The sequence below is a fragment of the Heliangelus exortis genome, chromosome Z (genome assembly GCF_036169615.1).
Source record: "Heliangelus exortis chromosome Z, bHelExo1.hap1, whole genome shotgun sequence".
Taxonomy (NCBI): Eukaryota; Metazoa; Chordata; class Aves; order Apodiformes; family Trochilidae; genus Heliangelus; species Heliangelus exortis.
In genome coordinates this window covers 48,453,934-48,465,816 of record NC_092454.1, presented here as the reverse complement: position 1 = coordinate 48,465,816, position 11,883 = coordinate 48,453,934, and the positions used below count along the sequence as shown (strand labels likewise).

Here is an 11,883-nt window from a genome sequence, read left to right as displayed (position 1 = left end):
TGACAACAATGTACCCTGAACCTTTTTATTCAGGTAGTGGTGATCTGAGATCACCAGGAAAAAAATGGTGAAAAATCCATACATTCATACAGAGAATGCACAAAGGAAAAAACTACTCTGGGTAAAAACACATTTAAATCCTAAGCAAAATAACAGAACCGACTGCAGTGGAGGCACAGGCATGACTTAGCTGCCATAAATCCATTTAAATCTAATTATAAAAATAATTGCATTTTTTTCTTGAAACTCAGAGGACAAGCTGGAAATATTTTGAAAGTACTTAAACCTGATAAAAAAAAAAACTTGCAATTAAGAATTCAAACATATTTCTTTATGCAAACTCATATCCTCATACAACTTTTCCTCATACAACTTCATTTTCAACTGAAAAAATGCTTTCAACACAAACATTGGGTCTTAGTTAATTTTTATTCTCAAACATTACCTCAATAAAATACTTAAAATAAACTGACTGCCCACATAACTAATTCTATTCATTACTGAGGCCCATGGACATACATTTCCTGAAAGAAAAAGAAATGTTTGTTTTATTGCTTTATCTCTTCAACTGTAACTAGGTAATGATCTACACATTTAAGGTATTATTTTACTACTTCAATTTTATTATTTCAATTTAAAAGATGCATATTGCATGTCTTTTCTCATTCTCTGAAGATACTTCTATGGTAACAGAACAAGTTCTGATTTTATATTTAGGACAGACCACAGTATAGCTCTCTATAGGAGACTCCTGCCTCTCATCCCTTCTGTGGAATTCTTAACACAAGGCTGCATTTATTGACCCAAACTGTATTTTCATTAGGAAAACACTGACACCATATTGTTCAAAATTACTGGAATTTTATTTGCCTCAGGCTTATGACTTGCAACCAAAGACATTGTGCAAAGAAAGCAAAGATTAAGTACACTTTAGGGAAAAGGTGATAATCCACATTGGTAACACAGAAGATCAGTCTGATGAAAGAAGCCATCCATTACACTATATAGATTGCAATATTGAAAAGCATTTTTTTAACCCAACTTTTTTAATTGAGGAAAAAAAAAGTTAAGCGAAGTTTACAGTAGACATAAATTTGATACAATTCATAAAGCATTTTTCTGAAGATCGTCAAGCGTAAAGTGGAAAAATGTATATGGAACAAGGTGGATGAAGGCTAACTACTGTACATTTATAAGCTATTAAACAAAGTTGCATATATGTACCACAGTGTAAAAAACATTGCAGAACAACCAAAAACTTCAAAAACTGCCTGATGAAAAAAAATAACCAGTGGCTTTTAATGGCTTCTCCTGGTTATCACTGCTACAAAAGATTTTTTTTTAATGTGTGTCTTTCTGATGCCACTGAAAAACATCTATGATAAGACCAGGCACAATCAAATCATTACCAAGTTAAAACCAGCCCATAGAAATATAATATCAACCCACAATTTCCATCAAAAGCTTTGTTTTTGTTGTTTTCTTTTTAAATCTTTAGAGGCCCATTTGGTCACAATATGTTACATTTTCTTCCTTTTTTACACCATGATATCATATGTTTGTCTGGCACTATCCTAAAGCTAATTTATAGAGAATGAGAATACAGAAACAACCCAATGCCTATTTGACAAAATGAATTCACTGGGTGTAAGATAGAAGAAAGGAGAAGGGAAAAGAGAAGGGGGAGGGGTCAGTTCTGCCAAGAAAATAAACCCTATGGATCACTCATCATCACTTCCGCTTGCTTCCGACTGGTCCTAGAGGTAAGAGACACAAGACAAGTCAGAAATTCTTTGCAAGCTGTTCTGTGGAGTTTGTTAAAGAAGGAAAAACAAAAAGAAAGCAAAAGGAAGAAAAATGACAATTCATCTGACAAATCAAGATAGTCTTAAAGAAAGGTTCTGTGTTATCAATATTTCTCTTTTATGACATTTCATTTAATTGCTGTAGACCTCATTAGAGAGAGAAAAACCACAGTCAGGAAACATCACATAATCTTTCTACACAGATGTCCAAAAACAACTGGGAAGAAGTCTGTTTTCATTTGTTGCAATAGAAGAAGAACACACCAAAAAAACCAAACCAAACCAAGCCAAAAAAAAGCCACAAAAACCAACCCCCCCAAAGGAACCCCAAAAAACCCCAGCCCCTCAAAAAACCCAACTAAACAAAGAAGAAAAAAAAACAAAAACAAAAACAAAAAAACCCAAACCAACAGAAAAAGAGAAGAAAATCCAAGCTGTTTTTTGACTGTAGACAAAAGCAAACTGACCATGAAGTTTAGAGGTTTAATAAAAGTAGGAACAACTCCGAGAAATAAGCTCCAAACTCTGTAGACTTTTTTTGTCTTTCAGCACTGAGACCACATCTCATAAGCACATGCATATACAGGTAACACCCTTGCTCAAATCTTTCAAGATGATTTCAATACGGATTAAAACTGTGCTTAAGCATGAGTAGTTGAGAATTCGGACAGCAAGCAGGACAGGGTAGAGATGCAATCACTGCAACCACTTCCAGTCTCAGTGAGCAAAACTTACATTTTCATCTTGATCCTCATCACTATCATCATCACTCACGACAGGCTTGGCTTTTGCTCGGCTTTGCCTCTTCTTGCCTTTTCCTTTCTCCCGACTTTTTTCATCCTTCTTATTTAGCTTGATTTTGACTTTCACTGATTTTGCTGTAAAAATTTAACACCATACATGATTGTTACTTTCACTTACCAACTTCACTGCTGTCACTGTTCACAGAAATTCATTCCTAGTAGCACACTGAAAATATGTTCCCCTCTGTCCTTTATGGGGAACATGGAATAATGAAGCAGAGGTATTTGCTTTTAGATCTCTGCTTCTTCATAATTGTAAAAATAATTTCTATTAAACTATGAAGAATACTTTAGGTTAAACATGTGTATCCTCGTTTTAGTCTCAGAATGCCTTGTGTCTATGGTAGTATATGGTCCTTTGAGAAGAAACACATCTAAAAGTATTTTTTCCTTGCACATAAAAAAATGTATTTTGTACAGACAATTTTTTATTTTAAGCTGAACATGTTAAATTCCTGATTCCAGTTATCTACTAATTTCAACAGTTGCATGCTTTGCACACTCACTGGATGTACTTGGAAGAGTGGCTTGTGGACAATTACTATAGTTTCTGCAACCAGACAGATGGGGTGGCTGGAGAGTACAAATGCATATACTGTGTGGCAGAAAGTGGAATGTAGGGATCCCTCTTTTTAAGCTGTATAACATTTTCAAGTCTGCAGGGATTGGATGAGTGTCACCTGCTGCTTCTGAAACAATCAGTTTTCTTAAGTTCTTGTTGAACTGAAGAACATTTGCAACACCTTGTTCTCAACCAGGTGATGAGTTTTACAGGTTACACCATGCCTAAAGATTGGTCAACCATGGATAAAGGCTAACTCTAGCCTTTCAAGGCACTTGTATTTACAAATAATGTGAACAGGAGCAGAAAGTTTATAAACACTCATAGTCAGTCAGATCTCCTTTCACAAATCACATGTGATTTGTTTCTGGCTTAAAAACAGTTTACTATACTCTGAGAGGTGTAGCCAGAAAATAAAGCCAAAAGATTTAAGTGGATTGTTAACATCCAAGGCAGCAACATGACTAAAAGGTTATTTTCAGTACTTGAAGATAGAATATTATAATCAGTTTCCATGCAGAAAATGGAAAACCTCCCTTTCCATTCCCAGATGCACATAGCAGGGGACTCACATTCTGATTCTGATTCTTCTTCTTCATCATCATCTTCATCATCATTGCTTTCATCCTCACTTTCTTCTTCTTTGGCAATCTTCTGTCGTGCACTTTTGAACACAGACTGAAGAACAATGGAATCCTCATAGATCTACAGTATGAATACAAACCCATGTCACAACTGTGAAGTCAAGTAATCTCAAAAATTCATAGCACAGACATGATAAACCCACAGATTGTATGGCCTTTTCAAATACTGAGTAATGATACCTGTTGCATGAATTTTACAAGTAATGTCAACATTAATTTTTCATGCTCTAAATGAAGAAATTTGTCACTACTGAGCCACAAAAATACAACTCTTAAAATGTACTACATCTAAAATGCCAGTTGGTGTGATTTTTTTATTATTACCAACAGAATTATTGTTAGTTTTCATTTGATAGTAACCACCTCAGGAAAAGGTCAAAGCAACACACTTCAGAAGTAAACATTTTAATTAAAAAGTGGATTACAGTCTAATATTACAGTTGATAATCACAAATGGCTAACCACCTTGTTAACTAATCTTAGTTTTTTTCTGAAATCCAAATGCCAAAATTTATACCAAACAGCTCACTTCTCCTTCCCTTTCAGGTCTAAGAAGACTGAAAAAAACAAAACGAAATGAAACCAAACCAAACTAAACCAAACCAAACCAATTATCGTCGCTTGTTCTAAACTTAGCGCCTGTCTTTAAATATTCTGAAGCTTGCTAAATAACTTGGCTATACGAGATTTTCTCTTAGACCTCAAGCATGTGGGGACTCTCAAGTGCAAGAGGACTACACTTGGATTGTAACACATTTCTGATTACTGTAGTAACAATCTGGTCTTGCTGAGTATCTGTAACTTCATAATTACCTTAACGAATGAGCTTGTGCATTTTGTTTCATAAAATGTCAGAAGATAAGCACTGATAACTCAGCTCTAGACAATTAATGACAGTTGACAGAAGGGTACAGAGTCATAGACTGTATTCAGTTTTATCATCATCACCCTTTGAACCATTTTGGCTGTCACATTACTCCTCTGGCTCAATTACAAACTTGCTTGTATAAAGGGACACTGGCTACTTGTGAGGAACATAACAGAAGGATTTTTGGCTGTCATTACACAATTTGTATGTTAAAGCTGATAAAACTGCTCTAACATTTTGCGGGTTCAATAAAATGGATTAGAAAGACTTTGTTCAGAATACCTTATAGGAAATATGCAACCTCTGTTGTTGTTTGACTGCCAAGTCCTTTTCAGAAAAAGCATATCTCACTGAAGATTGTTTTCCATCCTGCAAGTACTGCTGTGCTTTTTGTCATGAAATGTTTGATTGCTTTTGGTAAGATTTCTTGACATATATAAAAGGATCATGAATGTTTTGAAAAGTCTTTTCTCCAGCTGTCTTATGACATCAGTGGGCTGTGAGACCTCACAGCTTCCTTCATGGATGTCAAATGACTACTGACTTCAGTGTACTTCTTTTTTCTTACAGAAAGTCAGCTATTAATCTCAAAGGCCCTGATGCATAGGCCTAGCACATTCCACTGTTCTTTGGAACTAGCCTTGCTGTCTTTTCTCTGACTAAATAAATTCTAAGTCAAAACGAAAGGTATTTTTTCAGTGGCAATCACTATATATTTAAGGTATCTGTGTGACCCAGGCTCTTAAAGAGAATTTGTTAGGGAAATAAAGCAGGTTTAATAAAAGTTTTAACCTTCCTAATATGGGTTTACTTGTAATATTCAGTATCAATTTTGATTTAGAAAAATCTGGGGTTTCTTCAGGAAAATTTATGCACATTAAAAATCTCGTATCTTTGCCAATTCCAACAGTTTCAAAAAATGATCAGCAATGACAGCAGAACTTCCTTCAAAAAGGGAGAAGCAAAGACACCTTAATGACAAATGGCAATATTAATGACAATTTCAACAGTCACATGCAATTCTAACTCCATATGTGTCTGTGTTTCATTTGACCTTTACAAGGCAAAAAAACTTTTCAAATTGCTGAGGTTGCCTTAAAATACAAACCCTCTCTAAATACAAAGTCTCTACCTAAAAAAAACCCTCTCATAAGGCTGCAGCTTAGATGGAACAGCTTTGCTCCAAGGAAAATCAGCATGCATCGTACTAACAAAGTAAACACATAAAATTTCAACTCAGGTCACTGTGTACCTAAACTAGCTGTTTGGGTGCATATACAATGTAGTTTACTGAAGTGAAGGGGTATTTCAGAGCAAAGGTAGACCCAAAGTACTACAAAGAGCATGAGATTATCTTAAAAAACAGAGGGCTGCTGCAGAAGTGTGCTGCAATTCCCTGGAAATCAAAATTAATAGTACGAGAATTTCCCAGACAAAAATGTAAAAAAAAAATTTGAGATATGAGTTATTTGGGCTTCATGCTATGAAAAGTAATACTAGGTCTGGCAATTAATGGTGGTATTCTGGAATGAAAAATTATCCTACAACACTGATACACGTTGGGTTATTTCTGAACAGAGGTCCATGCACACTGCCTTTTACTATAGATTCAAATAGTCCTACAGAAGCTCTTATCTACACAACAAATCAGATAAAATTGATTGCAGAATTAGAGTCAAAACTAGTTTCTCTGCATGCACACACTGCAGCTGTATCCAATAAAATCTGGGTGATTCTACAAATCTGGAATTTTTCTGTATTCAACGGAAGAAATATAACAGAGTTTATATACATAATATAAGAACCCACAAGCACTGAAAACACTAGGTACAGAAAAACTGTCTGTTTAACACAAAGTGGTTCATTCAGACCTGTGATCCCTCCAAATTGAATGTCTGAGCATTGTGACACAGCAACGTGACATCTTTCTCCAAGTCCCCAAGACTCCGATATTTATGGTTGCGAATTCTTTCCTGTTGCATTTGTTGAGGAAATGAAGAGATGGATGGGTGATGGTGCAAGAGGAAAAAACAGCAGACAGGACACTGAATTACAATTTGATTTCAACATATTAAAAACTTCTATTTTTAAAAGTTTTACCTAAGCAGCAAAGTCTTAAGATGTATTGTCAACATATTACTCAAAAAAAGACAATAATATAGCAGAGTAAAAATTAAGCAATCACTGTGTGAACTGAAAAAGAGCTACCAAAATAGAGTTCTTTTGGCAAAAAAGAGTTCCACTTTCTTCTTTCTAGCCCAGAAAAAAATAAGCTGTAAGAATGAAAGTAGTTGTACACGACCTAAAATACAACATGATGCCTAGACTCCATCTAATCTGTTTTTGGATCTGACCTGGCCAAGATGTGATGCTAGTTAGAGATGACTGCATTTCCTTGTTCAGCCTTTGGAAATCCTTGTTCTTTTGCCAAAGATGTACTTACAGATTCACAAATAGGTCTTCACAAAAAAAATGGTGAGATGTCATCTCTGAGTCATTCACATCACACTGCTACATTTTGATTTGCATTTGAAATTGATATGCTGCAGCATACACTAAATAAAAAGATTCTTACCTTTATCTTCTTGAAGTCAACTGGTTTCCTAATCAATTCATAATACTCTGGTAACTCTTTTCTAGATGGGAGCTGAATGAAGACTTCACTTAGCTGCCGTCCTGAACTGTTAAGAAAACCAAATATATAACGTAAAGAACTAGCCACAACTCTCTTACAAAACTGATACACACATTCACAATCTAATCATAAGAAAACAAAATCCCATTTTTTTCTTTAAAAGTATTAGAACCCTGCTCTGTTTTTTTTTTTAAATTTGGTACTAAAATAATTAATTTATGTTAGAATTAGATTTCATTAGGAATACAATACTCAGAATTCTTTGTGCTGTTGTCCTAGCATACCACTGTCATTACAGGGTCATATGTGTAGGAAGCTGTATGCAGAGAGCAGGATAGGGATTTGAATCTGAATTCCACAATGGTTTGCAGAGTAGAGTCTTACCCTACTCAATTTTGTTTTATAATTTTAACAAGTGGCAGGAAGTGACTTCTTGGTCACTTTATAGTTGTTTTGTACCTCCTCCTCATAGCAAACCATTTGTTCATACCAATTTCCATTATCCCAGATCCTAACTGCTATGAGACCTGACTAGTTACAATAACTCGTAAGAATACCAACTTCCTAACTTGTTAGAGTAACAACAAATAATATTAACTTTCATCAATGGCTGTTAAATTTCTGGAAACATCATTCTAACTGCATTGAAAATCACTAATTCTATTTTAATTAGCTGAAATAAAGTGATGTGTTATCTAAAAACTTTTCATACTCTGGAAACATTGCTTGTTCCTTACAGGTGTTCAGAATCCCTATGATTTCCACTTTTCCCATTGTTCATTCTTTACTATTAGCTATTTTAACACTTCCAAATTGAGATTTTTTTGTTTGTTTGTTTTTTTGTTCATTTTTTTAAAATCTTCCTATTTGTAGCTTCCCAAAATAATACATGGCTATAAGTCTCCCAGAGAGGACATGTGTCCATGGCACTTAAGAGCTTAGTCCTTTTTTTTTCCCCCTCTTGTGTGCATGTAATTTTTCTTATAGACAAAGCAGCAGAAAAAAGCTCTGCTGAGAGGAACTGTAATCCACTGCTCATGGCATTCACAAAGATTTCCCAGCTCACACTCGCTTGTGTCCTTCTCTCATAGCTACTCCAAAAAGCTCTATTTTGCCATTTACATCTTTGTATGGTAACTCAGACACCAAATCTTCACAGGAGCTAGGCAAGAAGGCTATCGACTCCTGCGCTTCTTTCTTGCAGTCACACTCCACCGCAGTGTGGGGTCTTACCAAACTTGTTAAACTAATCCTGAATCAAAGCTTAACTGAGGCAATTCTGCCATTGAAGATAAGGATGATAAAAAGCACAGAACACCTTTGCCCTCTATGAAAATTATGAATGCCTTCTGCATGTTAGGCATTTCTTAGAATCTCAGAATCAGCAGGGTTAGAAAAGACCTCTGAGATAATCAAGTCCAACCCTTGATCCACGACTGCTGTGGTTACCAGACCATGGGATGGAGAATCCACCACCTCCCTGGGCAGCCCATTCCAATGCCTGATCACCCTCTCTGTAAAGAATTTCTTCCTATGAATTTCTTAATGCCTGAAATAGCATCAAAATTTGGGGAGATACTATTTTTGTCCTGGACCTGACAGAACAATGAGTAAGTAGGAATAAATAAATAATTTCCTCATTTCCTAAGTAGCTTCTGCTAACCTATTCCATGATTCTTTATTGTTCTCAGTTTAGACCTTGGACACTGGCGCTTCTTATATACCTTGCATCAGTAAGGACAAGATTTGCAGAATCATAGAATGGCTGGGGTTGGAAGAGACCTCAAAGATCATCTGGTTCTAACCCTACTGCCATGGGCAAGTACACTTCCCACTGGATCAGGTTGCTCAAAGCCACATCCAACCTGGCCTTGGAACACCTCCAGGGAGGGGGCAGTCAAAACTTCCCAGGGCAACCTGTTCCAGTGTTTATTCCAGATGTCTGACCTAAATCCATTTTCAACACTGCTGCTTGTCCTCTCACTACACACCTGTGCAAAAAGTCCTACTCCAGCTTTCTTGTAGGCCCCTTTCAGATACTGGAATGCTGCTATAAGATTACCTCAGAGCCTCCTCTTCTCTAAGCTGAACAACCCCAACTGCCTCAGCCTATCTTCATAGGGGAATTGCTCCAGCCCTCAGATGATTTTTGTGGCTCTCCTTTGAACATGCTTAAGGAGTTCTATGTCCTTTTTTGCTGGCAGATTATCAGTGTTGTTCAACCAATATCCTTAGTGCCAAATGGCAGCTAAAGTATTTTCTTATCCAGTGCAAACTTAGAATCCCAAAGTCCCTTTCTCAACCTGACAACTTTTGTCTGACTGGCAGCAGCATAAGCCATTCCCCTTACCTATTCAGCAGTAACTGCCCTGCCAGGCTGCTTCCTGGTTTACAGCAAAATTACAGCATATGAATTAACACTTCTGGGTGCTGCTGCTGCTGCGTGGTGAGACAAGGTGGTGTTCTGTGCAGCTCTGTGAGGGAAGGTGAGAGTGCTATCTAGTCCACAGTTTTTAGGGCAGACAGCCCAACAGACCACCTGCACCTCACACTCCAATCAGTTACTAGCACTTTCATCCAACAGATCTATTTGTGAGGCATCCAGCTACTGAAATAGAGGAAATCATAAAATGACCATATAAATGTCATCCTAAGTCCTACTATTACTCTCCTGCCTGCAAATAATAGTGAAATTCAGCCTACTGCACCAAAGAGACAAATTCTTTCCCTTCATACTTCCCCTGTCAAAGTGGGAGGTGTTTATTCTGTGGATTCTATGGCACCAATTGTGCTAATGAATCTACGTGTGTGACTGTGTCACGCCACACAACAGAACTTGTCTTCAACTCAGACTGCCCTCTCAAAAGAAAAACTGGAAGTAACACAAAGGAAAGTAATGGACTAAGTACTGCACAAATGACTAAATTAAGGTATGTTTATACTTGTTCAAAAACTGCGGTCTTGTTTGGTGGTTGTTTTGTTAATAAAGAGAAGGGCACTCACAGCCGTAACTGAGATCAGTGATGTTTGTTTTGGACTTGCAGAACACTAAGTAGTTCAAGAAACAAGACCTATGGTGCCTAAACAGTATCTTAAAATATAGGTTTCTATTCCTCATTTATAAGATGAGATCAAATTTGTTGGGGAAAAAAAAAAAAAAAAAGTTATATATCTACCATACCATCAGACTCCTGGGCATCATAAAGAAGCCCAAGGGAAATTCAGCCATTCAATGAGTGACTGGTGCCCACATGTATATGCAGGACACTGCTCCTGTGGAAAAGCACACCAAAGTGTACACTTCTGTGCCACTACATAGCATATGGTAATGTACCTTCCCAATGGAATCACATTAGGCTTCCACCTTTCTTTTAATTTTATTATACCCTACTTTTTTGTGTGCTTGACTGCATAAACTTAATAAAGTTATGTTAGCAAAACTGTGAAATCCACTGATGTATGATATAGATGTAAGCTATGCCTTTAATAAGTATAAAAATTGATTACAAAATTCTGTGCAGTATGAATCTGGATTTGCTACACAGAAAGTCTGAGTTATTGCCTTGTTCTAAACTTCAGCAGCTTTCTTTTAACGGAAATATCTATTTGAGAAAATTAATATAACCATGAAAGCTGGACCTTCAGTCTAACAGCAAATAGAATGATTTAAGTGGAGAGGAAACAGCTATTAACAATCTAATTTTGATAGAATTTTATAACATGCTTAGTATATCTGTCCCATTAAAATGCTCCTGATGATCATAGAGCTTTTTATCTTATGGCTCTATTTTTTTTTCTCTTTTTACATACCACCGCTATATTGTATTTTATATAAAAAAATGTAACAGTAGTAAATTATTTAACAGCAATAACCTATTTTCAAGATATAAATCTAGCCAACTGTAACTTACTCACACTATCTATTAAACCAAGAATGCCAGAGAAAACCTTCAAGCTTTTTCTTGATATAACTAATTACTAAGAATCATTTAAGGCTGTGAAAGAAAAAGCATTAAGGGCATGAACTATGCAAAAGACTGAAGACTAGTGCCTGATTTTGTCTGCTCAGATCAATAACAGCTTATTTTGTTGTATCATTTTTATAGAACCTCCTCTCAGAAAGAAATATTATCTTCTGCTCCCTTTGTATTTGCACATCTACATGGTAAATAATGTGATCTTTTCTTATATAAACTCAAATGACTGTGTTGTGCATACAACAGGAGAAAATCACTGATTATTAATGCAATTCTGATTTAATCCCTGTCTCTAGTTTTGTAATTAGAAAATAATAACCATGACTACCACATAAAAATCATGCGCAGTAAAAAAATCACTTATGGTTGCCTAGCAACTAGCAGAATATGTGCCGAGGGCTAGAAGGACCAGAATAAATTATAAGACCTGACTGTGAAAGAACTGTGAGTGGCAGTTCACTGCTAATACACCAGCTCAACATGCTAGTCCTATGAGTGCTCACATAAAAAATACTTGCATGCTGTGGAAGTTAAACATCATTAGGAAATACTAATTTAAGAAAACATAAAAAATACTTGCATGCTGTGC

The 11,883-nt window shown here is 36.1% G+C and overlaps 1 protein-coding gene across 4 annotated transcripts in view; it reads right to left on the bottom strand.

Annotated features, from left to right (window-relative positions):
- Positions 1-841: 841 nt before the first annotated feature.
- SMARCA2 (SWI/SNF related BAF chromatin remodeling complex subunit ATPase 2) overlaps positions 842-11,883 on the bottom strand; it is a 116,140-nt gene continuing 105,098 nt past the window's right edge. For all 4 annotated transcript variants that reach the window (XM_071731283.1, XM_071731286.1, XM_071731287.1 and 1 more), the window contains 5 exons: positions 7,258-7,363; positions 6,554-6,655; positions 3,743-3,875; positions 2,541-2,683; positions 842-1,757 (listed from right to left, as the gene is read on the bottom strand). In XM_071731283.1, coding sequence (XP_071587384.1) covers positions 1,722-1,757; positions 2,541-2,683; positions 3,743-3,875; positions 6,554-6,655; positions 7,258-7,363 — 520 coding nt within the window. In that variant the 3' untranslated portion in view covers positions 842-1,721. The remainder of the gene's footprint in view (positions 1,758-2,540; positions 2,684-3,742; positions 3,876-6,553; positions 6,656-7,257; positions 7,364-11,883) is intronic.